The sequence below is a fragment of the Ambystoma mexicanum genome, chromosome 11, assembly GCF_040938575.1.
Source record: "Ambystoma mexicanum isolate Mex_15411 chromosome 11, UKY_AmexF1_1, whole genome shotgun sequence".
In the NCBI taxonomy this organism is placed as follows: domain Eukaryota; kingdom Metazoa; phylum Chordata; class Amphibia; order Caudata; family Ambystomatidae; genus Ambystoma; species Ambystoma mexicanum.
In genome coordinates this window covers 600,314,213-600,341,179 of record NC_090934.1, presented here as the reverse complement: position 1 = coordinate 600,341,179, position 26,967 = coordinate 600,314,213, and the positions used below count along the sequence as shown (strand labels likewise).

At 49.7% G+C, this 26,967-nt stretch overlaps 1 protein-coding gene across 8 annotated transcripts in view; it reads right to left on the bottom strand.

The window, feature by feature from the left end:
- NAV2 (neuron navigator 2) overlaps nt 1-26,967 on the bottom strand; it is a 972,027-nt gene that overhangs the window by 604,344 nt on the left and 340,716 nt on the right. For all 8 annotated transcript variants that reach the window (XM_069623466.1, XM_069623467.1, XM_069623469.1 and 5 more), the window contains exon 4: nt 25,310-25,382. In XM_069623466.1, coding sequence (XP_069479567.1) covers nt 25,310-25,382 — 73 coding nt within the window. The remainder of the gene's footprint in view (nt 1-25,309; nt 25,383-26,967) is intronic.

Here is a 26,967-nt window from a genome sequence, read left to right as displayed (position 1 = left end):
ATAGGTTCGGAAAACTCTTTATACATGTTGGCTCGTCTCAGGTTTAGAAATGTTACGAGTAATTCTTACTGTGCCCACAGGTGAAAGCCTGGAAGGGGGTGCCAATAAATCATACAAGGGCCAATGTAAGCGGCCATGGGATGAGTTGGGCCGTGTATTCAGCAAACAATGTGTTTTCTGGTTAAACGGAAGAAAACAGGTTTGGAATGTCCAGGCTGACAACATGGCCTGCGCACCCTTCATTTGGCTAAAATAGTCCAATCATAAAGGACATGCGTAGGGTCGCATTGGTAAGGCTACTGGGCAGAGACGCAAGACACAGCACGTATGCGCTGCTTTTCACACTAAAGCTACCCATGACCAGGCTCTCAGGCTGTGAATGCAGGCAACGGTACTAGGCAGCTTATCAAATGTTACGCAAACACAACAGAGCCAGTTTCCTCTGATCATCTATGAACAGTTCCATCGAAAGTGACGCGATGCAGATAGCTCGCATGCTTAGAGGAAGTGTTCGCGATGCGTGGGTTAGCCGAGTCTAGGAGCGCAGCACCCCCAAATGAGAAATGCTGAAGCACTCGAACCCAAAATTACTGTTACATGTATTTTTTGGCCGGATAAAAGGACTTGATCACAAAAAGTAAACAAAGACACAGAAAGACATTTAGTGGGGCGCAGTCATTGCTTTAAGAGGGGTAAGAAATTGAGGGGGCCCTCATTCACGGGCGTGGCTTGCATGATGGGCGTGGTCTAAGATTTGATAGGCGTGGCATAAAGACAAACATGTTACAATGGTCTGGCCTATATAACTAAGTGCATATCGCAACCCAGTGTACTTAGTACAAAATAAATAGATAAATCAGCCCATCCCCCCACACACACTGCATAAATAAATAAACCGGGTCGTTTATGGAGGTGAGGCCTTGTGACCCAAGAACTGTTCCTGCTCAGCACACCACCAGGTTTATTTATTTAGGCATTGTTTATCGGATACACCTGCAAACACCTCTGCCACAGCTTTTCCCTACTTATCTCTCTTTTCCATCAATCTTCTCTTTTCTCTCCTTCCCAGTTTCCTTTCCTCTTTTATCTCCCTCTCTCTGTTGTTCAGCTCTTTGCATCGCTTCTTTTCACCACTTTTCATTTCGCTCCTTGAACAGGCATGGTTTTTTTATTTATGCATTGTCGGATACGTGCATGTCAGGTCTCCTCCTTTATTATTACTGTCAGGTCTCCTTTATTATTATATTACCCCTTTATTAGAGGTTTATAGGTTTATAGTCTGTGTGGGTAGGAAGTTTTCTATTGTGGTTGGTTTGGTCTTAACTACTTAATACAGAATCCTGGTTCTAGCCCAAGGCAAGATGGAGTTTCTCAATAACAGCTCTGATTGGCTAGAGAGCACAGCAGGACAACAATGAACATTCTAAACTGTCACTCTCTGCCTTTCATCATCACAGCCCCAGCTGAGAGGTTGTGTGTAGTAGCTGCTCCTGCTGAAGACTTGGGCCTTGTTGATTTAAACTTTCTGGCCCTAGCAGTCGAGCGGCTACTCTTCTGGGTTTCAGGAGAAGAACCTAGATTGTCAGGAATATGTTTTATAGACTGGAAATCCAGAAGTTCTTTGAAGACTCATTCAAGAGATAAGTGACTTTAATTTGGTTTTTGAAACTATTGCTCAGCTATTCATCTAGAGATATTTCAAGTGACAAAACGTAAAATGTTTGCTTTGAACGGTAACTCTGAACTGTTTGAGTGCGCAAACTTTGGCGTTCGTTTTGAAAGTAAGCGCGAGGTTTGACTAGTGAACGCATCTTTGTAACACGTGTGACGTGTTACCTTAGATGCACGGTTAAACTCCTGCGCGTGCATAACCTTCTACTGCAACGAGTTTTCTTCAGCGCGTGCGCGCATCAGAAAGTGCTACGGAATTTCCAGCGCGTGAGTTCTTCAGAGCGCTGGACCTATAGTACGTGTGTTTTCCAGCTAGTGTGTTTTCAAGCGTGTGTGTTCTTAGCGCGAGTGTTCCCAAGCACGGGTATTCTTCAGCGCGAGTGTTCATCTGCATGAGGGATTTTCAGCGCATGTGTTCTTTGGCTCGCGGAATCTCCAGCGCATGTGTCCAGCGCGTGTGTTCTTTAGCGCGGGTGTTTTTTCCAGCACGTGTGTTTTCTAGTGCAGACTCTTCAGCGCGTGTGGTTTTCAGCACGTGGAATCTTTACTGCGTGTGTTCTTCAGCACGTGTGATCTTCAGCGCGTGTGTTCTTTTGTGCGTGCGTTCTTCAAGAATCCACCTGCTCAGTCACAGGGTGAACTTGTTTTGAACTCAAAAGAAAATAAGGAAGAACAGAATTCATTAAAGACAATCTTTACTGGAACTATATTCTGTTTTAAAAGGCAAAGGTCAAGGCTTTCCAGGTTTGCTAAAAATAAAGAAGTTGCTGCTGATTTCAAGAGACTCAAGTAAAGAGGTAGAAAGATTTTCAGCAACTTCTGCAGTCTTCTCTAAGAAATTTTAGGAGAAGAACCAGGTATGATTCTTTACACTTTAGTTATGGATTTAAAGTCTTTATACATCTTGTGGTTAAGTAAGTAATGTGAGGATTTGTGTCTGTTTATGTATTCACTGCACGTTCAGCATCGGCTAGTCTTGACGCCATCAACGTGGTGTTTTTATGTTATCCACTTCCCCCTTTCCCTTAGGGGTGTAGTTAACAGAGCTGAGTTTAATTTAGCTCTGAGAATTACATTTCAGGGGGATTGTTGGGGGTTAAGCAGCTTCCGCGGACACAGGAATCCTCTCAGCCTGACAGTGCAGAGCGTGAACAGACCTCGACTTAATAAACCGGGTCTGTTCAATCGTGGCCTCCGTGATCGAATCTGCAGTGCACAGCCCCCAGGTTTGCTCAGGGTGCGGGCATGATTCTGCCCACAGGCAAAAAAGGGACTGCAACTTCCTCTCCTGACCACTCACGAGGGGAAGTTACAGTTTGGAGATGCCGCATTGTTTCCCGCAGGCAGCTGTGACTGACAGAAGTGCCAGCCAGCCACAGCGTCGCTCAAACAGTTTGGGCAACGCTGTGGCTGGCTGGCACTTCTGTCAGTCACAGTGCCTTTTTCAATCAATGTGGCGGCTCATCTCCAGTCGCGGCTGCGGCTGTGGCGGGATAATGACCCGCTGAAGCGTGGTGGGGTCAGGGGGCCGCGACAGGGCCCCTGCTCAGCCTCACTTTTTTGGAGACTGCCAGGGCTCAGCCCCGGCTGGCCCCAGCCCACTTAAAGCACTGGATGTTGTATTCTGGAAGATGGTGTTCCAAAGCCAGAGAGACATTTGTCAGAGGAAAGAACTTATGAGAAAGACTGTATTGCGTGAGAGGAAGTCGAATTCCAGAGACTGAACAAGGTGGCACTTGACTCAGACAAGGGATTGTGAAGCAAGTGATGGGGAGCTGTCCCAACAAGGAAGGGAGGCTTTCCAAAATGTTACCACATCATGACAACTCAAATATGTTAATGAATGTTTGACACCACACTTGACGTGCTGTGATTTTCTGGGACACCCCATCAGAGGATTTACGCAGTGATTCTCCTCTACATTAGGAGATCTGGAGCCATCAGCATTTTCTAAGCTGGTAGTCTGCAACCAATGGTGATGATCTCAGTGGACCTCAGCCATTGGGACGTTTCTGCGGCCACACAGGGAAAATTAATGACTCTAAAAGAGGAACTTGATCCCTAATGCCCACAAATAGTGTGGTGCAGTGCTGGCCAATGAGTCTACTACTACTGACTCCTCGCAGCTGTAATGTGTCTCCTCCTCCTGGTTGCACCATTGCTAATATCTATATTATGGATGCAGTCATGCTTCAATAGCCATTTTTGTGTATGTGTTACCACAAATGCACAGGAAATTCAGCAGGAAATCAACTGTGTAGTAATGAATGGTGCCTGAATGTTAACGTGGTGTGAACAATCATCTTAAAAAAGAGAACTGAAACACAGGCGCCTTTTCTGTATTGATAATTGTGTTCGGTTAAATGTAGAAGATTCTGTTCTTTTGGATTATTCTCCACTTTGAGATTGTGTCTGATCTTGGTTTCGCTAAATCTTTATATGACCTTCAGAGGGACGCTCACTATCAAGGTGCCATCAGGTTTGTGACGATTTTCCCGCATCAAAAGGTTCACTTTAACCTTTTGTTCTAAAAATGCTACCACCAAAGGTTCGAACACCAAAAGTTTGAACCTTTGGTGGTAGCATAATTTAAAAAAAAAAACAGGGGCTGCGGGGGTGTCCCCCGCATCACCCCACTCACTATACTTCATGGTATTGTGAGCGAGGGCTGCGGGGGACACACCCGCAGCCTTCCATTTAAAAAAAAAAAAAAAGAAAAAATAAAAGGACCCTGCATCGCCGGTTCCCAGTCACGGAAGTGAAAGGGAACTGGCGCTGCAGGAACCCAGCGTGAAGACCAGGTAAGTGTGGTTTGTTGGGGGGGGTGGGTTGGGGTGTGGCTGGGGGAGTGTTAGGAGTGTGTTGTGTGTGTGGGTGTTAGTTTGAATGTGTGTTCACATGAGAAAGGTGCAAACTTTTGGTAGTTCGCACCTTTCTCATGTGAACAATTTGCCCGCGGTAATAATCAGTCATTTTCGGGCAAATCACTTGGATTCGTGCCATCAAGCTCTCAGCCCCGATGCTGGACTGGGTCAATCAATTGTCATAAACAGACATCTAGGATAACATAACAGGTGTATACGGAAAGTGCACGTTCACCCCAGAGGGCAGCCGTTCACCCCAATGGGGGTACCTTGGTATTATTGGCAGACAACAGATGTTTATTGTTACTGTGGCAAATCAACTTCCGGGGCACCAGTGGTCCAGGGATGAATATCAGTTTCTAAACCATCAATCAACCCCACACATGTAGTACACCAAAAAGGATCCGAACATATTGTAATACAAGTAAATTATAAGACCTCCTTGTCCAATTTTGGTAATGTGGACGGAACGACAGGCTTATGTCTGCAATGTCGTGGTTAGTTGCAACACAGCAAAAGGAACAAGTTACTTACCTGTAACTGTTGTTCTCCAGCATGGGTCTGGCATGGATTCACATGCTCATGAATAATCCCCGTCAGGCTGGGAATCCTCGGCAAAGAAAAAATCAGAATCAGTTTCGTTTCTGATCTGTCTTTCGTAGTAGCAACCAATCACTGATCTCTGCGCCATACTGACCACAGCCAATGACTGCCCTCTACCTAAGCCCCGCCTCTCGAAGCCATCTTCAGATTTGGTAGCACGTGAAGTGGCAGTGTGACCAAGTGAAGAGCCGCAGAGGGGTAGGCGGGAGGGTTCGTTGAGGTGGAAGTTCGACGGCACCTTGGGCATGAAGGAGGGGTGCGTCCTGAGCACTACCCTTGTGTCGTGAAGTCAAGTACGGGGCCTTGCAGGAAAGGGCCTGGATCTCTCCTACCCGTCGTGCGGAGGTGATGGCCACAGGAAACGCTGTTTTCCACGACAAGAACTTCAACGGAGCCGAGTGCAGAGGCTCTAACGGAGGTCCCATGAGCTTGGTCAGCACCACGTTGAGCTCCCACGCCGGGGCCGGAGCCTTCACCGGCGGGAACGATCTGAACAGTCCCTTCATGAACTCTTTCACCAGACGATGAGACCACAAAGACGTCCACCCCGTGGTTCTGGTGTATCAGGAGATCGCAGCAAGATGAATCTTGATGGACGCGTGCGCCAGTCCAGCCTTGGCCAGCGTCAGTAGGTACGGCAGTACCTGGGGAGCCGTAATCCGTAGAGGGTTAATCTTCTGTGCGTGGCACCAGACAGAAAACCTCTTCCATTTGTGTCCGTAGCATTTAAGAGTTGAGGACGCCCTGGCCTTTGCAAGAACCTCTCTGCAGTCGGCCGGTATGTTGTTTCCTCCAAACTCTAACGCTGCAGGAGCCAGGCCTGCAAGTTCAGCGACTTCGGGTCGTGATGGAGGATGGCGCCTCCTTCCCTGGAGAGAAGATCCGCGTCCACTGCCAGCTTGATTGACGGGGACGCTGACAAGTCCAGAAGGTCCGGGAACCATATCTGCCTCAGCCACGAAGGTGCGACGAGGATCATCCTACACCGTGACCTCTTGAGCTGGTTGATGAGCCTGATCAGCAGCGGCAATGGAGGGAACGCGTATAGAAACAGGCCCTCCCAGGGGAACAAGAAAGCATCGCCCATGCTCCTCGGCTGGGGAAACCTGCTGGCGAACCTCCGGCACTTGGAGTTCGTCGCCGTCGCGAACAGATCGATCTGGGGTGTGCCCCAACGTCGGAAGAGGCGGTCCACTAGATCCTGCCATAGTTCCCACTCGTGGCACGAGCGCAGCTCTCTGCTGAGCGAGTCGGCGATGGTGTTTTTTATTCCTGCCAGGTGAAAAGGCACCAGAAACATCCCTTGGGCGACGGCCCAATGCCACAGATCCTGCAACTCCTTGGACAGGGCTGGGGATCTGGTACCGCCCTGCTTCCTGATGTAGAACATGGTGGTGGTGTTGTCGGTGAAGATCCTCACCACCGTGCCCTTGAGGGACGGAAGAAAGGGCCTGAGGGCCCAAAACACTGCACAGAGCTCCAGGACGTTGATATGGAGGGACTTCTCCGTCGGAAGCCAAAGGCCTCTCGCGTGCAGATTTTCGGTGTGCGCTCCCCACCTTTCCAGGGAGGCATCCCTGGTCACTGTCTCCTGGTGGCCGGGGGTCTGGAAGTCCATGCCCGCCGTCAGATGCGCGCGGGTGCCCCACAACCGGATCGCTCGCCGGAAACTCTTGTCGAGTGTGATCCTCTCCTCGAAGCTGCCTGTCGTCTGGATCCAGCGTGCGTCCAGGAACTCCTGCAACGGGCGCATCCGGAGCCTGCACAGGCGGATGAGATAAATGCAAGAAGACATCATTCCGAGGAGGGACTTGATGGACCTCACCCTGGCCGCCTCCGCAACCAGCATCCGCTGCACCTTGCCCAAGATGGCCCTCGTCCTTTCCTCCGACGGAGAGGCCAGAAGCGACACTGTGTCGAGCTTTGCTCCTAGAAACAGCGCGTCTTGCGCGGGCACCAGGTGGGACTTGGCGTAGTTTATAGAGAATCCCAGGTCCGCGAGTAGTTGGACGGTCCTTGCAATGTGCTCCACGGCGAGCTCCTTCGTCTTCGCCCGGATGAGCCAGTCGTCCAGGTAGGGGTAGACGTGGATCCCCTCTAGGCGCAGCCGCGCCGCCACAGGTGCGAGGTACTTGGTGAACACCCTGGGTGCCGACCTCAATACGAAGGGAAGGGCTCTGAACTGGTAGTGACGGCCTTGGACCACGAATCTGAGAAACTTTCGGTGTCCCTTTAGGATGGGGATATGGAAGTAGGCATCCTCCAAATCCAACGACGACAGGAAATCGCCCTCCTCCAGTTGACCCAGGACGTGCTGGAGGGTGACCATCCAGAACTTCTGTGCCTTGATGAATTTGTTCAGTCGTCGTAGTTCCAGGATGGGATGCCATCCTCCCGTCTTCTTCTTCACGAGGAAGTATCTTGAGTAAACTCCGGAGCCCCGAAGCCTCTTTGGGACGAGCTCGATGGCGCCCTTCCTGAGCATCGCCCTTACTTCCAAGAGAAGTTGAGGGACGTGATGTTCCTTCCTGGCCACAGGGGGGACGCGCGGGCACCTCCTTAGAAACTCGAGCGCGTGACCCTGAGCCAGGGCGTCCAGCACCCAACGGTCGGTGGAGATGGACTCCCACGCGCTGACGAAGCTCGCCAGCTGGCCTCCCACCGGGGTGCTTCGGTGGGGGCCCGACCCCACGGCCGGTTCAGTCCTGCTTCGACGAGGCTTTGCCGCCTTGTCCTCCTTGGCGATGATGGCGTGGTCCGCCTGACTTGCCTCGTCCCCTGTAAGCTTCCTGTGACGACGAACGGGCCGCTTGACGGTAGGTGGAAAATCCGCCGCTGGAACCTTTGGAGGCACCCTGTTTGCCTCCGCCGCTCCGAAAGGGCGGCCGCCGTTGCTGGAGAACCCCAAGAGCCCGGGCCGTCTCCGTGTCCGCCTTGATGGCTTGAAGGGAATCGTCCACTGTTTTCCCAAACAGGTTGTTCCCGTCGAACGGCATGTCCAAGACTCTGGTCTGCACATCCTGACGGAAGTCAGTAGCCTTGAGCCATCAACGCCGCCTAAGGCACACGCCGTTGCCCAACTGGCGAAATCCGGTGTCAGCGATGTCCGTCGCAATCGTAATGGCGTGGTCCGATGCCACCTCTCCCTCCTGCAAGATCTCTAGGGCTTCCGCCCTCTTGTCGTCTGGTAGGAAGTCCAGCAGGGGGGCCAGTTTGTACCACAACTCCCTGTCGTAGCGGGCTACGATAGCCAAGGCGTTGGCCGCCTTAATCGTCGTCGCTGCCGATGAGATGACTCTGCGTCCCATCGTGTCTAATTTCTTTCCCTCGCCGTCTGGCGGGGAGGTTGACGTAGAGGCAGCACCCCCCCCGCTTTCTTCCTGGCCGCCGCGGAGACGACCGAGTCCGGGGTCGGCTGTGCCCGAAGGCACAAGGGGGCCGCGTCCGGGACCCGATACTTCTTCTCGTACCGATCCTTCCTAGCCGGCGTCGTGGATGGGTTCTTGAGGAGGGCGAGGCCCTCATCCCAAATATCGTCTATTGGAGGTACAGCGAGGACCGTCTTCCTCTTGGCCTCGCGCCGTTGATAAAGGAAACCTTCCTTCTTCTCTTCCGGGCAGAGCTGGAAAAGCTTGGATGCCCTGGCTATCATGGAGTGAAACGATCCGATCTCGTCGGGCGGGGAAGCCCGGGTGGGAGGTGACGACGGGAGATCCTCGTCGTAAACCTCGTCGTCTGTACCCGTCGTGGCCGTGTCAGTCCCCGTATCATCCCCACATGTCGTGGACGGGGAGGAGGGCTGAGCAGGGCGCGATGGCTGAAAAGGAGGTGGAGGATGAATCCTTCTTCTCTTAGGAGGAGGGCTCCCAGAAGGGCCTGGCTCCGGGTCCCCCGTCGGGAGCGGTTCCTCCGTTGGTGGTAACGGCAGTCTCGTCCTTATCTCCGAGCATAAGGACTGTATAGCCAACAAAATGGCCGCCGAGTTGTCTTGCGGCACTGGTTGAGGGAGTTCTGACGGGCGCTCAGGAGCCCCGTCGGCATCCTCGACGCCCTCGTCGTTTCCACGTCGGGGTCCCTCCCGACAGGATGGCCTTCTTCCACACCAGAGCCATGGCCTAAGACTTCGATCAGCTCCTCCTCAGAGGTTGAGGTCGAGTCCACGACGACCTCCTGCCCCCCCTTTTTCTTCTCCGTCAGAGGTTTCACGGGGGTCCTGTCGATGGGCATGAAAGAGGACTCCCTCCGCGGTGGCAGGGAGATTCTGGGCCCCGAGGTCGCCACCACTGGTGTAGCTGCCACAGGCTGAGCCAGGACCGCCGCGACTGTCTCAATAGAGGCCTTGGCCGGATGGATCAAGGCTTTCACCACCCTAGGTGCGCTCACCGCCTTCTCCTTGGGGGGAGGGTCACCACCTCGCTCCCCCTCCGATGGGGCCTTAGGGCACGACCGGGGTCTCTCCAGGAGTTTCGCCGGGTGCTCGGCCTTCCTCTTACCCGAGCCAGAGCGTTGGCTCGTGGTTGATGGCGCCGGGGAGGATACGCCCTGCCTGGCGCCCGTAGAGCCCGACCGTTCGGCGCTCCCGGTGCCAGCAGACTCGTGGTGCTTGGCCTTCTGTTGGACCCCCGTCGCCGGGGTGCCCTCAAAGGTCTTAGAAGACCGCTCGGACTTCTTCTTCTTCTTCTCGCCTTACGGGCTCTTATCTTCCAGCCAGTTGGCGAGACGTTGATGGCGGTCCTTCATGGTCCGCTCCGACATATTGCCGCAAAACGCACAGTCCTTCTCCACGTGCGTCTTGTCCTCATGTAGGCAGTAGAGGCAAAGGGAGTGTTTGTCCTCCTTAAAGACATTCTGAAGCTGGCATCCAGGGCAGACCCTGAACAGCTTTCCGGGCGTCGAGCTTCCCTTCTCCTGGGCCATGCTCGAGGAGGGCCTGAGAAACTTCTGGAATCCTCCAAAAGCGTGCTCGACGAAATCTTCACCCTTGAGGGGCGTAGAAGAATCCGACACGGGCCCCCGTTGATCGGATAAGGAAACGGTGGAGCTTGAGGCTCTTTTGACCCAAAAGAGAAATTTTTCTAAGAAAAAACGCGAAAAAAAGCACTAATGCTCGAGAGCAATAGCACGAGGATCCCAACACTTGAACGTGCGGTAAAAATCTCAAGATGGCTGCCAGAGGCGGGGCTTAGGTAGAGGGCAGTCATTGGCTGTGGTCAGTATGGCGCAGAGATCAGTGATTGGTTGCTACTATGAAAGACAGATCAGAAACGAAACTGATACTGATTTTTTCTTTGCCGAGGATTCCCAGCCGGACGACGGGGAATATTCATGAGCATGTGAATCCATGCCAGACCCATGCTGGAGAAATACAATTATCCAATAATAAAAGGGACTGTCCAGTCAAGGTTGTATAAAAATATCTACTTTATTATTACTATGCCAGACAGTTCTAGCACACTACAATTACATCCCACAATGTAAAGGAACACAGAGGACAGACAGTTTCACAAAGGAAAGGGATGCACTCTAGGTACTGACAGGAGAGTAGAGAAATCAGTCTTACTGTTCAAGGTAATTTGGTTTCAACACCAAAGGGGCAAAGGGTTGTAACTGTCTCTAGGGGCCATCACAGAAGGACCAGGGGAGCAGAACCACAATGTACCTGGTGCTGAAGAATTTCTTGGTGCTCGACAGTGTTGAGGGGGTTCCAGGGCACTTCGCAGCCCGTGAGACAGAGTTAGAGGCGAGAGACAGCCGCCGGTACCAGGCAGCAGGCAATTTGGCAAGCAAGGCTGGACGGACGTCTGCAGGCTGTCCGGCACGGCGGCTGTGGGACAAGAATCGTCTCTGTGCTGGTTGGCAGATCTGGAATGCTGGTTGAGGCGTCTCGGACGGCTCTGGTGACAACAGTCAGCGGTGCAGCCGGATGCGGTTCGAACTTTGACAAACTTTGGAAAAAGATGATATACCTGAGAAGCAATATCAGGATTCCTTCTGTTTGCATTTATCTCTCCAGACTTTTTCATTGGGAACACTGAGGACTCACTTCCCAATCATAGCAGCACAACACAATGTTGACCGTTTCGATTTGTTCCTGAAATTGTGTTAGGACAGGCAGATATACCCCTGTCCTACTGTGTGCTGCTAATTTTCACTGTACATTTTCCTTTTATATTTTCAGCCTACCACCCTTTACCTCTCTCTTTTCTGCATCTCTATCACTTCCCGGACTCCACCGCTTTGATTTAAACGCATGTTTTTCTGTCATTAGATAACAGATAAAGTTCAAATCGTTTCATGTGATTTGAGACTTATGTTGTTGTTTTTCTTTTTTCATTTCTTGTTGATTATTTCTTCATTTCCTTACATATATTAAAAATATGTTTTTATGATACTTGCCTCCTTTTGGTATCTTACCTGTCTTGTCAAGAGAATTAGATTTAAAACAAAATATTGCCGCATTCATTGCTTTAACATTGGGTTGACCAGGGGAGTTTCAGGAATCAAATAATCCCCATCTCTGTTGAAAACCCACGGCACAGTGACACCCCTTTTTTCTTCATGATTTGCGGTTCGATTACTCGACAGTCTCGAAATTGGCCTTAAAAAGATGGACGCTGGATGATGCTCGAGTGGCACTGCACCTACCTTCTTTGCAGGGCTCCTGTCCTTTAAAGTGTGACGGCCCAAAGCTCAGGAGGGTGTTATCAGGCAACGGCCTTGTGCTTTATCAAGAGACTCTGCAGCACTTCCGACCTAGAAAGCTTGCTGCCAAAACCTGGCAGGGCATGCTGGGTGCTGGCTATGTGCCAGTCCTGGAGCTGCTGGATGGGCCCTCTGAGTCCGATATCTCCCTCTGTTGCCTGGGAGATATTTAGGGGAGGGATCCTACGTCCCTCTTGGAATTCCTGGCCTTCCTTCACTGGCGGAAGATGTAAGGTAGACTGTACCTTCAGCTCGGGTCCAAATGAGTCCTTCTTACTCCTTGAAAAGTCTTCAGATGATCTCCTCAGTGAGGGGCTCAGCCCTCTTTTAAAGCCAAACGGGCCCCAGTGATTGGTGCAGGCTAAGCCCACCTTAATGAACCAATCCTGGGTCCCTACCAACAATCTTCAGTGATGCTTCAGGTTAGAATCAGAGTGCTTGGCAACAGAAAGGGGAAGGATGACAAAATATACTTCTAAGTCCCACCCAATTTCCTGTCTGCTGTACATCAAAGTGTCTCCCTAATTAACTGAGCCCTATGCGGCGCTTGGTCACAACATGGGCCTCCTTTGAAGTAGGGAGTTGCAGGCAGACTTTCATCTCCTACAAGTCACATACTTCACTGCTCTGAAAGGAGTGGTTCCAGACAGGACATTCACTGCCCTTTCATACCAAGGAGGGGTGTTAGTACCAAGTTGACACATTGCATTTCAAAGAGGTGTTGGTCTCTGGTCTCCATTGTCACTTCCTGCACCAAAGCCTCCCTGAGGGCTGCTAATTAATATTCTTCAGTATTTGCTGCCACCAGAAAGGTGTAACAATGGAGATTTAAATTCATGGGGCCTTGAAATGCTTTTCAAGCTGCCCACGGCCAGAGGCTTTTGATGTACCTACAGCTGTCAAGTGTCAGCTACACATGACAGAGGAGGGCAGCGCTAGTGATCTGTGTCCTCCCAGAGTACATGATGTGCAGTGAGTGTGGAAAATGTGTGCGGGAATGGCCCCACATATTTTCTGGAGGTTGGTCTCCCATCATTCATTTTTTTTAAATAAACAAAAGTCAAAAACCTCACACTCAACTCAATGGTACTCGTTTTATCCATCTGGGAAGGGTGTAGGGCTGAGTGGACATGCCGAGATTCGAACCTGTGACCATGAGGTCAAACACAGGCCCTTTGTAGTGGATGCATTAGTCCACGGAGCCACAGATCCGGCTCCCTGTAGTAGGATGAAGGGGCTTTCAGTAACCTCTTGTTTGTAACATTTGAACACACTGCAGAGATTTGCCTGAAGTCTTATGTCTTTATTAAGCAAACCTTTCTCAGAGAGCTCACCCAGGCAAACATTCACTTGGCAACATTACCAGTTTCTTTACATTAAGCATTCCTCAGACTTCGTCGACCGCTTGTGATGGTCATTCGCATGCAGTGATGCCTCCACACAGAATCTGGTAGAAAGGGTAGAAATGTAGAGTCTCAGGACTAAAACGCGTAGTTTGGCGGTAGTGGTAAAGCATCTGGGTGTTTCACCACTGCCGCCAAACTTGTCATTAGTCTCCAGGTCATTTTATTGGACCTTTATTCTCTTCAAAATCGACCCACACTGGCTTGTCAGGCTGGCCTTTCTACACTGACCTCTGGACCAGTCTCAGCCTATCCCTGCTGCAGATTCAGTAAAAGCGAGGGCCCAGAGTCTGTATTTATACTTCCAATTAGCCCTTCACAGGGGTTATAATGCCTGTCCTGGTCAATCCATGGCTTCCGACATGTGTATTTCTAAAATAAGTGGCCTGGCAGTCCTATTGGAGCCCTCACTAATAAATACAAGTGGCTCAGCTGGCACACATAAAATGGCCGTGGACACGCTTGCTGGGGTCAGTCACGCTTGCCAGTCAGTCGCGTAAACCTGGCCCAGTGCTCTGCGCAGGTCTGACATGTAACAAGCACATGAACCTCAATAGGGCACAGTCAGCCTTTCAGCTGTTCGAAGTCAATAAAAGGAGCATATAGTGCTGTGTAATAACTATTTTTTTTTTATTATTAAGTTTATTGAATTTTATAGAAAACATACAAGCAACAAACTTATCAGCATTGTAATCGTAGATCTCATTGCATAGAATCCACACCCCATAACCACCCCCAACCTTCACAGAATCTAAAAAGCAAAACAGGCCAACTTATTATCACGTCATCCAAAACCCCACCCCACATATCAAACAATTTCAACTTTTTGTTCCTGCGAAGGATAACCTTCCCAATTCTGGCCACTTGCCTCAAGTCCTCCACCCATTCTGAACAGGTCGGCCTCTCATCACATTTCCATTTTCTCAAAACAATTTTGTTCGCAGAATTTGTAGCCCTAAAAAACCAGCATTTCTGTGGATAAGTGAGATCTTCCACTTTATCATCCTCACCCAAGATGATAGTGTTATAATCAAAATCCTCTTGCAGTAATAGAACCTCATTAATCTTCAGTGACACTCCTCCAAAATGTCCTCAGTTCATAACAGTCCCAGATCAAGTGTTCAAAGGAGCCGACATCATGCTTACACCTCCAACAGGCCTCTGAGTCAATCATCGCTCTCGCATAAAGTCTCTGGGGAGTCCAAAACACTCTATTAAGAATTTTGATTTGGCGGCATTGTTCTCCAAGATTAATGGATGTCAGAGTTACGTTTTTACAAATAAACCTCCACCTCTCCACAGTCATATCAGAGCCAAGGACCTCAGACCACTTAGTTAACAACCCCTCTGCTGGCGTGTACTGTTGGCTCAGATTTCTATATACTTTGGACGCCATACCACCTAATGTCTTATATTCGGTAGCCATAACTGCCAACCACCGCCATCAACAGTTCTCTGGTTCTGCAGCAAACCTCTCAATTTTCTGTATTCACCCATTGTACAGTCTCTGAGATCTTTAATTTGTGCAAGTCTTCTATAGCTGATCCATTTGCCGTCTTCCATCAGATCACTCAACCATAGTACACCACTCAGGAGCCAGTTCAACCACAATAGCGGCCTCCCATTCACTAAAATGCCTAGATTCAACCAGATAGGGATGTAATCATTATCACATACCTTGCGATTACTTTTCTTCCATAGTTCCCTCCAACAAGTTCTCAGGAATTTTGTCGGCGGAAATGAGCGATAACCAGATCCATCCACCGTGGACAGTATGGCCCTAGGCGGCAACGGAGAAGAACTACTTGATTCCGCCAGCGTCCAAACATCCTCCGAATCTTCAATAAATGGAACCAGATGCCTGGCTCCAAAGGCCAAATGATAATTCTCAAAGTCAGGAACCCCCAAACCTCCACAGTCTTGGGGCAGCTGCAATTTGCACAAGCTGAGGAGTGGCTGTTTGTTCTCCCAGAGAAAAGACTGGATTAAACTCCCAATTTACCGCCAATGGCCCTTCTCCACGTCCAGGGGAAGCACACTGAGCACATAGTTGATTTGCGGTGTTGATGTCATTTTGATGGCATTCACTCTCCCCCAGAGACTCAATTTAAGTGTGTTCCATCTCTTCAGGTCCAGCTCCAAAGATTGAATCGCATGTGTAATATTGACATCCATTATTTTCGAGACATCATTCGTTAGCCAAATCCCAAGGTATCTCATCTTATTCGGACACCACTTGAAGGGAAAGCCCTGCATCTCCAAAACAGTGCAAGTGGTTGATGCCGGCAGCGCTTCCGACTTGGTCCAATTGATCTTGTATCCAGAAACCTTGTTGAACACATCGATCAACTCCATCAGCACAGGAATGGAGCTCTCCACATTCTGAACCACCACCAGCATGTCATCCGCATACAACCAAACTTTCTGGGAGGCTGCACCAAAGCGTACGCCCTCAATTCTATCCTCTTCTCTTATCCTCACAGCCAGCAATTCCATGGCGATCACAAACAGAATCGGCAACAGTGGACAGCCTTGCCTCGTGCCTCTCCCAAGTTCAAAAATGCCCGAGTCCATGCCATTAGTCCGAACACAAGCAGTCGGCCGGGAATACAGCAGTCTTATCCATCCGATCATGGTATCTCCAAAACCAAAGCCTTTCAATGTACTTAAAAGATATGTCCATTCAATACGGTCGAAAGCTTTCTCAGCATCCAAGGACAACGTCACCACATCATTATGGTGTTCTTTGCTTTCATACAGTGTCAGCAACAATCTTCTCACATTTTCTGAAACATGTCTGCCTTTTACAAATCCAGATTGGCTTACATCTATGATATCCATCAGCGCATTCTCAATCCTCAAAGCTAACGCCTTGGCGAAAATCTTGTTGTCCGTGTTCAATAAACTGATCGGCCTATAGCTGCCAGTTTTCACTGGTGATCGTCCCTCCTTAAGAAAAACGGAGATTGAAGCATGTCTTGTTGAACTTGGAAGGCACCCATTCCTCAAAGAGGTGCGCAGCATCTCTAGCATCAAAGCAAACACCTTCTGGGAAAATTTTAAAAAGTTCAGCTGGTAGCCCATCCGGACCTGGACACTTCCGAGAATTCAGCGCATAAGCAGCCAACCTGAGATCCTCCAAGTTCAAATCTCTTTCCATACACTCCAAGGATTCCAAAAGTAATAACTATTGTTTAAGTGCCTGTAGCAAGAGACAATTCAGTTTGGGTTATAGGGCTATGTACTATTATTGTTATTAACCACATAAATACACAGGGACAGAATGGGAAGTGGACGTCACAGTGGCATGAAGGCCATCAGAGTCTGGCTTGTGTAAAGTGGCCAGAGGGATGCTTCAGCGCGCATGCGCCACTGTACTAGCCAATATCTGTTGGCACTGTGCGAAGGACGCTCTTGAACAGCTCAGCTATGCCCTTTGTGTGACTGTGCATACTGACAGAAACAATCCCAGCCCAAATGCATGCGCATTCCATGGAGGCTAAAAGTCAAGGGACCTGCCAAGATCACACAGTACGCACAAGGACCTTGCTTTCCAGCCCAGATTGCTTACTCCAAGCCTGGCACTGGGTCAGTTGCCCATATCTGTCACTGAGGGCTGGCATATGTATGGTGCAAGAAGTGCTCCAAAGAGACTTGTGTTCCCATTTAAACCCTCCGCTACCAGACATGGTGTGCCTGGCAGCAGAGCAAACAGTAAGGGCCGCCACGCTAAATGCACACATTTTACCACAAAGAAGCCTTTTAGCACCAGCCGACATTGGAACCAATGACACAGCTCAACACAACTGTGTAATTACCCATAGAACTGGAAGTCATGGTGGTCAAGGACCTCAAGCCTAGGAAAATATGACAACTATCACATGGGAAATCTGCATTGTGGGCCTGCCATCCCCCCTCTGCCCATCATTTACATCTAGAGCTCAAAGCCTTTCTCCACCCCGATTAGGGAGATTTTCCCTAATCCCTGTGGTCAGTATCTTCGGGAGTATCTTCCTGGGTTGGGGGGTACTTCCAGGGACGTCATTTCACTAAAATGCCAGGGGTAGCAGAAGTGACATCACGTGACCATTGACCTCTGATGACATCACAGGAAGTGATGTCATTTGATCCCACCCCAAAGTGACATCACAGGAAGCGATGGAACACAATCGTTTACCCCTTGACAAAACAGGAAGCAGCATCACATAGCATTGTTTCTAAGTACACTATGAAAAATATGGTTACACTATCACTGTAACATGATATACATTTCATACAAGAATGGATCACCATATGATTATGCAGGAAAATCATGCTATAACTGCAACTTGCGAAAAGCAAAATACATAGTCTGAAATGGATGTGTATTCTACTCTAAATGCTTTTTGGGGGATTTTGTCTGCATTTGAATTTAAGAACAGACTAAATCAGTCACTCACCCCCTGAAGTGTGCCTGAAATAAATCTTTAATCAGTCTAGCAATTATTATATAGAACTCCAGAAAAACAAATTATTTGTTATTCCTCTTTTTCTTATTTAGGGTCTCTGCTCCAAGTGCTACTCTTGTGGAACCCCCCCTTTTTTTTTTAAGAAGCGTGAACAAGAAATCCATCCACTTTAGAAACAAAGAGCCAAATGGCATTGGCCACAGCCCAGGAGCTTGAATTTGGCTTTTCTTTCTAGGCTGGCAAGTAGAAGAGGAGGCCAAGGAAGGCCAGTAGTGCGAATGGGGCAGTCTTTGACGAAAGGAGTACCCTTCGTGGAAAGTGCACCAAGGAGCAGTTCCTAGGGCTCCACTGGAGGGAAGCCATTCATAGTTTTTTTAAAGAGTAATCAGAATCCCAGGTGTGATGAAATGTTTGAAGAAAAGACTCGCCTGCAGCGCCCGAGGGTAAGGGCACAGTGCCATGTGACTGAAAAAGCAGCCCTGCAGCAGGCAGCCAGCAGTTTACAGATGCATTTGCTCTGCATGTTGTTCAGCAACCACCAAGGGATCTAGCGGCTAGTCACTTGTGCAGAAGAGACCCCACGACGCTTGGGAATATTGATTATTCCCTGTTCATGGATTCCCAGGTCACGCTTCGGGCCTAAAGGAGCGGTAGTTGCTGGTAACACAAGGTTCCCACTCTGTCCTCTTGCACAATTCGATTTCTGAGAATGGGGTCGGCTCTGGGAGACATCAAGGAAGAATCCATGTGGAAGAAATGTTGAAGAAGTCACACGGGAGAGCAGCCAGCCGAGAAGACACATTTGGAGGTGTGGTTGCAGAACTTGAAGCAACAGAGGCCTCTGGAGCTTCAGAGTTGGGGAAGATGGAAACGAGCACTTGCCCGCTGCCCTGAGATGGACATTCTTTGGTCAGTTCAGTAGAGAAGGCCCTCAGAGTCCTGGCAGTAAACAGACACCCACCTCTGGGTCCAGTGATGCAGGCACAGTCAGGAGCGTTAGGCTCCAGTTGTCCCCACCAGATCAGGGGAAAAGAGTGCCACGGTGCACTCCTTCTGGTCATCCTGTAGAGCAGGGGTCTGCAACCTTTGGCTCTGCAAAGGGTTTGGACTACACATCCCATCATACCTAGCCAGAATAGTCAATGGTGTGGGATCATGGGAGTTATAGTCCAAAACCTCTAGAGCCAAAGGTTGCAGACCCCTGCTTTAGAGGCAGAGCTTTGCTATCAGATTATTCAGAGAGTCGAGGGAAGCTGGTGCAGAGTTTTGGTCCTTACTCAAGCAGCAGGCTTTACAGAGTGCAAGTAAAGAGTCCCATCAGTAGAGAAGGTGAGTGGGTTAGGAGGCAGTGCATATGCCAGTCAGAACTGGTTTCAGGTGGACTACAGACCCATCCTGGGGCACACATTCAGAGGCCAAGGATGGCCACCTCCTCTTCCATACAAAAAGGGGGGCATGGGCTATTCATGTGACCACCCCCTCAGGTCTTTGAGACAAACAAAGCCAACCTTTATTTAGATAAATGAAGGAGTGGGATGAAAAAAAGGGACTCCGGTAAAATGGATTCCAACGCAATTAAACTATTTTAAACAAGCAAAGAAGCCACAACTACCATGCACACATGACTAAAAGGGTGTCAAATACAGCAGTTTAGCCACTTGCCCCTTATTAGAAGGAGTGTGATCGATAGGTCGATGTACACTTCTGAAATCCAGAGCCAACAGCACAAGTGGCCCAAAGCCACACACCTCGGGTATATGAATGAATGCCCTTTGTGAGAGTTTGCTATCTGTCCCCGGGCACCATACAGAGATCGGAAGTGGAATTGAGTAAGTGCAGTAGCTGCCTATAACAATTTGCACATGCATACAATCTTCAAAATGTGCATTTTTGTGCCACAATATTTTCTTTTTCTACCCCAAAGCGTTAAAATCAGTGGCACAATTAACATACGCAATGGTATGCCACGTGGCGGGCCCACGCCGCACTGAAGGCATCCATCGGCCCATTTGGGGCAAAAGTAAATGTGCATGTGAATAAAGGAGTGCGGAGCCCACGGACACACCTTCCTGCACACGCCCACACATCTTGCAAACAGCCAGCCCTGAAAACAAGGCACAGACCTTTCCTATCGACACGCTCACGGGGGTTGGCGTGAAAGCTGGGGATGGAGGGTGGTGGCAAGACCCAATCCCCACTGGGCCATCACGTAAGCACAACTTATACACAACAAGACCTGGGTATTGAAGAAGGTCACCGCGGGGCATCCACGAGCATGGAACCCGACTCTACAGCCCACACCACCAGAGCTGGCCTTAGGGGAGGGTGGGCCCGGGTGACAGCCCGGTGCGCCACGCCCCCCAGGGCGTCATTAGCCCCCGCCACGCCAGCTCGGGGGAGTCTTTCAAGTGCTTCCCCCCGAGCTGGCATAGTGGGAGAAGGCGCAGCAGGCACCGGTTTGCATTGTAATAGGATGCTCATGTGCCCTATTCCAGTGATTAATACCCTGCGAGGCGCAGGAGCGAGGAGGTAAAAAATAAAAAGCTGAGGTGATGAACAAGATAGTACATGGGGCTTCACAAATGTTCAAATTGAATCGTAAGTTTTGTAAATTCTCCATCTCTCCGTTAGTCAAGTATTATCTGGCTAAAATAGTTCTAGTCATTCTCTATGGACTGGAAGCCAGACTGTGGCTCTGGTCTACGTACTAGGAGACATTAAAAGGTCGGCTGTGGAAAAAGGTCCTAGGACTCTCCACCTGCACGCCTAGTTGGAGCCTCAGATATGAACTGGGCTTAAAATCTCTAAAATGCATGGCAGATTGGAAATTAATTTCTCTATATCGGGAGATCATTATTGGAAAAAGAGACCAACTACTCTCTACAGTGACATAAGGTGTCATATGTTGAACTCTAAATCAGCAATTTTGTCATTTCTGGGGAGTAAAGTATTGAAATCTCTTCCCAAAATCGATCTTGATGAAGAGACTCTTATCGCCAAACCGTTTAAGATTAAGAAAAAATTAGAGTCCTTCGACTGGATAGAGACAATCGAGAAAGTGAAAATGGCTTCTCCGGTAAACCCCTTTTTAAGGGTGGGGGCGGGGGACTTGGCTAAACAGCCATCTTGTGAAATTTCCGAACAGTGTGTTAAGCAAAAATGTCCTTAGAATGCGACTTAACCGGGTCCACTGTGGAGAAGTACTGGAAAAACGATATCAAGGAGACAGAGCAAAGCAGCTATGTTCAATTTGTACCAATCCAGCAAAACAAACACTAAGGCGCTTGTTGATGGACTGCGAAGGGACATGGAATCAACGCTCAGTACTCTTTACGAGCTGTGTGCGTTATGAAGAGGATCTCATCTCAGAATTTTTTTGGGACAGGATAACCTCAGGACTGAGCGCCGCAGTAACATCTGCAGCGGCCCAGGTGCTGGAAAACTGTAAAAACAACGTGTAAAACAACCTCCTCGCTCTGCAATTTCTACCAGGGTAAATTGCGAATGCAAGGTTTAAAACCAATTCTCATCTTTAATTTCTTCCATGGAAAAGCAGGAGGTCAGAAAGGTTGGCCTCGCAAGTGTCTTGATAGGTTTTTGAGCACACGCAATAGTAGAAATGTTTTTTATATATGATTATATGTTTTAGTTTAAGAAGTACAATTTTGTAAAGATTCATTGAGTCATAAACAAATAAAAAATGTTTTACTTTTTTTTAAAAAAGTGGTGCATCCTGGGGTTGGGGGCGCCAATTTGCCCAAGGCGCTGCTGCCCCCAAGGCCGGCCCTGCACACCACTTGCATGCGCCCACTTATTGGAGGCTCAGCATCACTGCTGCAGCGGCCGAATGCACCCCGTCCCCACCCCCCTCGGCTGCGCGGTGGAAAAAACAACATTACATTCTATGCCACCAGTCACATTTTGACAATTTCACATTTGCTTTGATTGCTTGCATGATTTCTTTGCACACCTTTTTGACAACTTAAGACACACTCTCTCCCCATGTTCAGCTACAAAGGCTGAAATTCCCAGCATTGCTGAGCTCAGGTTCAGGAGGAGGGGGTGAACTCCACAGGCAAGAGCCCTTTGTTTCTTGTTTATTTTAAGATTGGGAGGGCGGGTTCAAGTTAAGGCAAGCACAGCCCGGGCTGCAGTGCAAAGGAAAACCAAGGCGTTCACCACAGCAGTCCATAATGTCATATGCGCCTAACAAAATGAATGGGAAATCAGGACCACAAACGGTACAAGGCAGACACAGTCCGTGCCGGCCCACATAAGGAGAATGCTCGCCCTCAGGTAGTCTTTCCGTTGCCTGGAAACCAATGGTTTATAGCATCCCTCGCCTTCATCCAGCACAAGGCATATGTTACTCCAACAGCAGGATAGGAAATGGGCGGGAACAAGACGGGGCAGAGCTCCGGGAAAGCAACGACTTGCCGGAGCGCTGGAGCTCGGCTCTGTTCTGAAGCCCAGGGGCTAGCCCAGGAAACTCCCATATCTGTTCCAAAGCCACCGTCTAACGTACGAGCAGCCCGTGCTTCCGACCTCTAGGCACACGAGAATGGATGCAGAAGATGTCTGTTCAGAAGATGGCCAAATTGCCACATACCATATGTCCTGCAATTTACAGACTTTTGGTTAGGGCGAGTATTGTGGCTAATAAAAAGAGCAGAGTTCAACTTCCAGAACTCGCTCAGAAGGATTGCTCGCTGAATCATTATCGCAGAAATCCCCCCATCATGTGTTAGGCTTGGGTGCCACGAAGAGATGTGACCTGGCCTTGGGACACGCCCCTCTAGGAGGAGAGGGTTCCCAAAGTAAACATTTTCCATTTCCAGCACTGACCAACACCACTTACGTATTTCAAAGACCTTTGTGGGAGTTCCTACGGTTAGAAAATACCTCATAACCAGAAACTCCTGACTGCCCTAGATTTCCGTGTGTTCAGAAACATCACTGACGTCCAGCTCTGCAGCTGGACTGCGTGGGGCACGCATTGATCGCTTAGCCGCCTCCCAGCAGTACTTGCCTCTGACTCCGCCCCAAACCGGACTCCTACAAACCTGACTGATTATCTGACCTTCCGTTTAATTCCCAGTCCGAAAATATGCACAGTAGGGGGCCTCGCCGTGCACACACCCCTCCCTAGTTATGCACTTTGTGTTTAGTACTGCGTCATCTGTTGTGCAGACACCAACTGCCAACTGCATTCATGTGCAAGGAAGGGTGCCGAGGAGATTGACAGGACCAAGTACTGCATTCCACGGCGTGTGTATCACTTCCTGTGCAAAGTAGTGCACTGCAAAAGCATATGCACAGAATGGAACCCTGCGGAGTACAGGCTTCCCAAGGCAGGGGTGAGATGGGCATGGCCCTACATCATAAAGGTGGAGGTGAAGTCCAGCCGTGGAGGCCCTTTTCACTTCCCAGCACAGCTTCCCAATACCATGTCAATGATGCGAGTACCCGGGCCCCTGTGAATGGGGCGAGTACACTAGCCTCGGAAAGCAATCACTGCTATATGATAGCCAGAAACTGTCATTTGGTGCGAGTACCTGACGGCAGCACCTTAGCCATAGCTTGTAAATGGCGAAAGCCCTGCGAATGCCTAGAAAACACCTATGCAAAAGCCCAAACTATTGGCTTTGTCACAGAACTCCTTTACTGCCAAAATGTTGCCATGGGTGTATTGAGCGTTCTAATAACTTCCACGTTTCCGTCATGACGTTTTATAACTAGAGCAACCAAAATAAAATAACGAGCGTTAGCAGTCACGCGCCCTTGCCCAGCACTCAGGTCATGTGACTCGCACAGGCCCTTCCCCTCTGCTTCTGACCTGAACCACTAATGGCAACAAAGCTCTTGCAGCTCAACGTAGCCAACCCTGCCCTGCCTCTCCTTCAGCTCCAACCTCTGCACCTCAAAAACCTGGAGTGTTACTCCTCCAACGACATGTTCCACCTCTCAGTCGTGTCACACCATGTGCACGGCAGGGCCTTAGGCAGAACAAAAAACAAACATTACACAACAATCTAAAGCCTCTACAACCACCAACCTATCCACCAACCTGTACAATTCTTCTCTCCTCCCTTACAACCAACCCCCCACTCCCACCACCACTACTCTTTACAAATCTGCCAGAGTGCCTGGGGTGCCCGGTATAAACCCCAGTACCATGAAATAACACCACAGAGTCTTTCACATCCCTTTCTCATGCACAACGCAAGCACACCCACCCATTTAATCGCCCCTCGCGCTCGAAACACCTTATCCTGGGCGCAGTGAGAGGCCGCCAGCAGCCGAGAAGTATGGCACTCTAGCCCAAGTACAAAATAATGCCCTCCATCCACCAGTGTGAATGCATCGATGCTCAGAAGCACTGCTACAAAAAAAAAACACTTAAAAACGATTGCTTTGCATTGCAGCGTCACCTGGTAACGAAGTGATGTTCTCTCGCCAACAGCTTGCAATGGCTCAGCGTGCAAGGCGCTCTGCGCAGGCCATGGTAAACATATGCATAATTGCTAAAAACATGCCTTATATAGTGCTTCTTATCATACCTCACAGCAGTCATGGTAATACAGGTGGTTACCCATAAAGTGGCCCCTCCTGCGCGTGAACACGCTATCTGCGCTGTGAGCTCAGACCGCAGCAGCAAGCACCTAACACAGGGAGCTATCTGACCTGCAGGGGAACTTAAGCTGTGCAGGCGTGGTGGACTAGGGGCAGGCCCTCTGGCTCACTGCTGACGGGAGCAGGAAGGCGCTGCAGTAAGTCTCACAGGCCATTTCATTTGACTAATGTGGTGTTACATTGCTTTCTCTCTGTTGGGGCAGCTCTTGACTTGAGTGGTAAGGGCGGGGGAGGGGGGGGCATCAAACAGACCAAGCTGTTCAATGGCCAGTTCCGGCACCTAGCATGGCACCTTTCATTAACCCTTACTGCCAGCAGGGGGCGGTTGGGAAATCCCCAGAGGGCCTGCCTGATAGATCATATGTGGGCCACTTTCATGGCTCCACAGCTGGTGGGTTTACACTGTATTCAGAGGCGTCTCTAGGGAGGAGCAGGGGTGGCTATAGCACCGGGTCTTGTGGTTGTAACCGCGAATAGAAGCTCAGGGGCTACAACCTAAAGGCTAGCTAGCTGACAGTCGCGACATTAGCATAGCCCTGGAACTTTTCCAGACCTAGCACCACCCCGGACTGTATTACTGGCCTACGGTGCTGTAGAAGTCACCATTTGCCACACATTGTCCCCAAAATGGCATCTCAATGTTCTAGCACATAACACATTTCAAATCGTGAATACCTCTTACTTTTTTGTGGTGAGATTTTTTTTGTTTGTTTTACCAATCCAATCCTGATAGCAAAAAGATTTAGAAAGAGCTACGTGTTGGGGCATAACATGATACAACCCCTTGCTAATAGAAACTTGGCGCAATTCGTGGAGAGACATGGCAAGCACATATATACAATTGCAACATAAGCACTACAGCAGCAGACAACATAAAACTAGCCTTTCTTAGTGCCCCCCCCCCCCAATGAGTGCTACCCCAACACATTAAGAAGAACATAAGAGCATAGTTTGGCGCACTCAGAAAAGGCACTGCCTCACTCACCTTCTGCCGACAGCCCCTGGATGTTGATCCCTTTGGCAGCCAGGAAGCTCAGGCACGTGTCTATGTTTTCAATCTGAGCGGGAAAAAGAAAGCGAGAGAGAAGGGTTTTAATAATAATGAATGCACGGGCTGCTCGCGAGCGCAGGATATCGGGACGTATCTGCCCGGCGGGCGCGTGCTACCTGCGGAACGTGCGCAGGCGGCGAGGCCTGCTCGGGAGACCGGCAGTGCCTGCGAGCAGCGCGCCCGCTTCCCTCTCCTCTCCACCCCACCGAGGCGGACGCACGCGCCATGTGGCGGAGCCCAGAATAACCGCGCCACACTTCCAAGGCACCGTGCTTGCGATACTCAAAATAAACACGGCTGCCAAAATTGCTCGCTGAGGTGGGGGGGGGGGGGATCACCGCTTGGGCTCCGGCGAGCAACTGGCAGGCATTCCAGTTTCACGAGGAATCCCGCGCATGTTTACTCGCGGAATTCCCCGGGAGAGCATGTGCCCCGGGTCTGTGGGGTGCGCGCCTCGTCTTTTGGGCTCTATAATGCGGAGGTGGCTCCGGGGGAGCAGCGAAGCGCACTAGGGAGAGCGTCCATTGTAACATCGGGTGTTGCATGTGGAACTGTATGACTGTGGGTGGTGGGAGGGGGTGGGGGATGTCCGACTGAGTACATAAGTACATCAGGTGCGCATGTGGAACTGCGTGGCTATGGGTGTGGTTGGCGAATGTCCGACTGAGTATATAATAAGAACGGAATTTGAAGGAGGGGGCAGGTGGAGAGGAAGCTATGGGTCGTTATAGTAATAGTCTACTCAACTAGCGCTTCATGGATTCCTTCTGCTTCAAAGCGCTGTACTAGTAGGTACTATTATTCACCGTGTGCGGGGTGAAGGGCTGAATTTGCCCTGCTGGGATGAAACACTGTACATTGCATGCTGGCCACACGTCTGAGGCGAGACCTTTCTTAACTCGTAATACTTCACTCTCGGTCCAATTAAAGGGCAGAGGTCACAAACCATATTTTCAGCACACCAACACACATTTATAATAATTTCGGGCACATGCAGCGACACTGTGTTGTTTAGAATCACACCGTGTGTTGGTCAATGCAGAGGCAGGGATTCAAACCCCACACCTCCAGATTCCAATGTGAGCAATTGAACACGGACGCGCTTCTCCCTTACTGGTGGCAGATGCATGCCAGAAAAACGCGACCCTGTCCTCAAAAGTTGCGAGAAATAACAGAGCTCGGAACTACATGGTGATCTTGCGCAGTATAAAAGCCTTATAAGATAACATAGCACGGACTACTTTATCAAGAATTAGCAGTGTTAGCAATTGGTGGTTTGGCGGTCTCGCGTGCATGCGAGGGCAGGAATACAAGTAGCCCAAGGCACGTTTTGCAAAGAAGACACTGCGCTGAATCTCTCAATTATGAGATCCATTATGTCTCAAGTAGCCACATATTTGACCATCACAAAAAAGTTTGAGGTTAAAAATACCCACGGTTACCCCATCAGCCCTTTAAAAGACTGTTGCCATATAGGGAATAGAATGCTCTCAGAGGTCTGCAACCTTTGGCTCTCCAGATGTTCTGGACTACGACCCCCATCATCCCGCACCGTCCTAGTCAATAGTGTGGGGTCATGGAAGTTGTGGTCC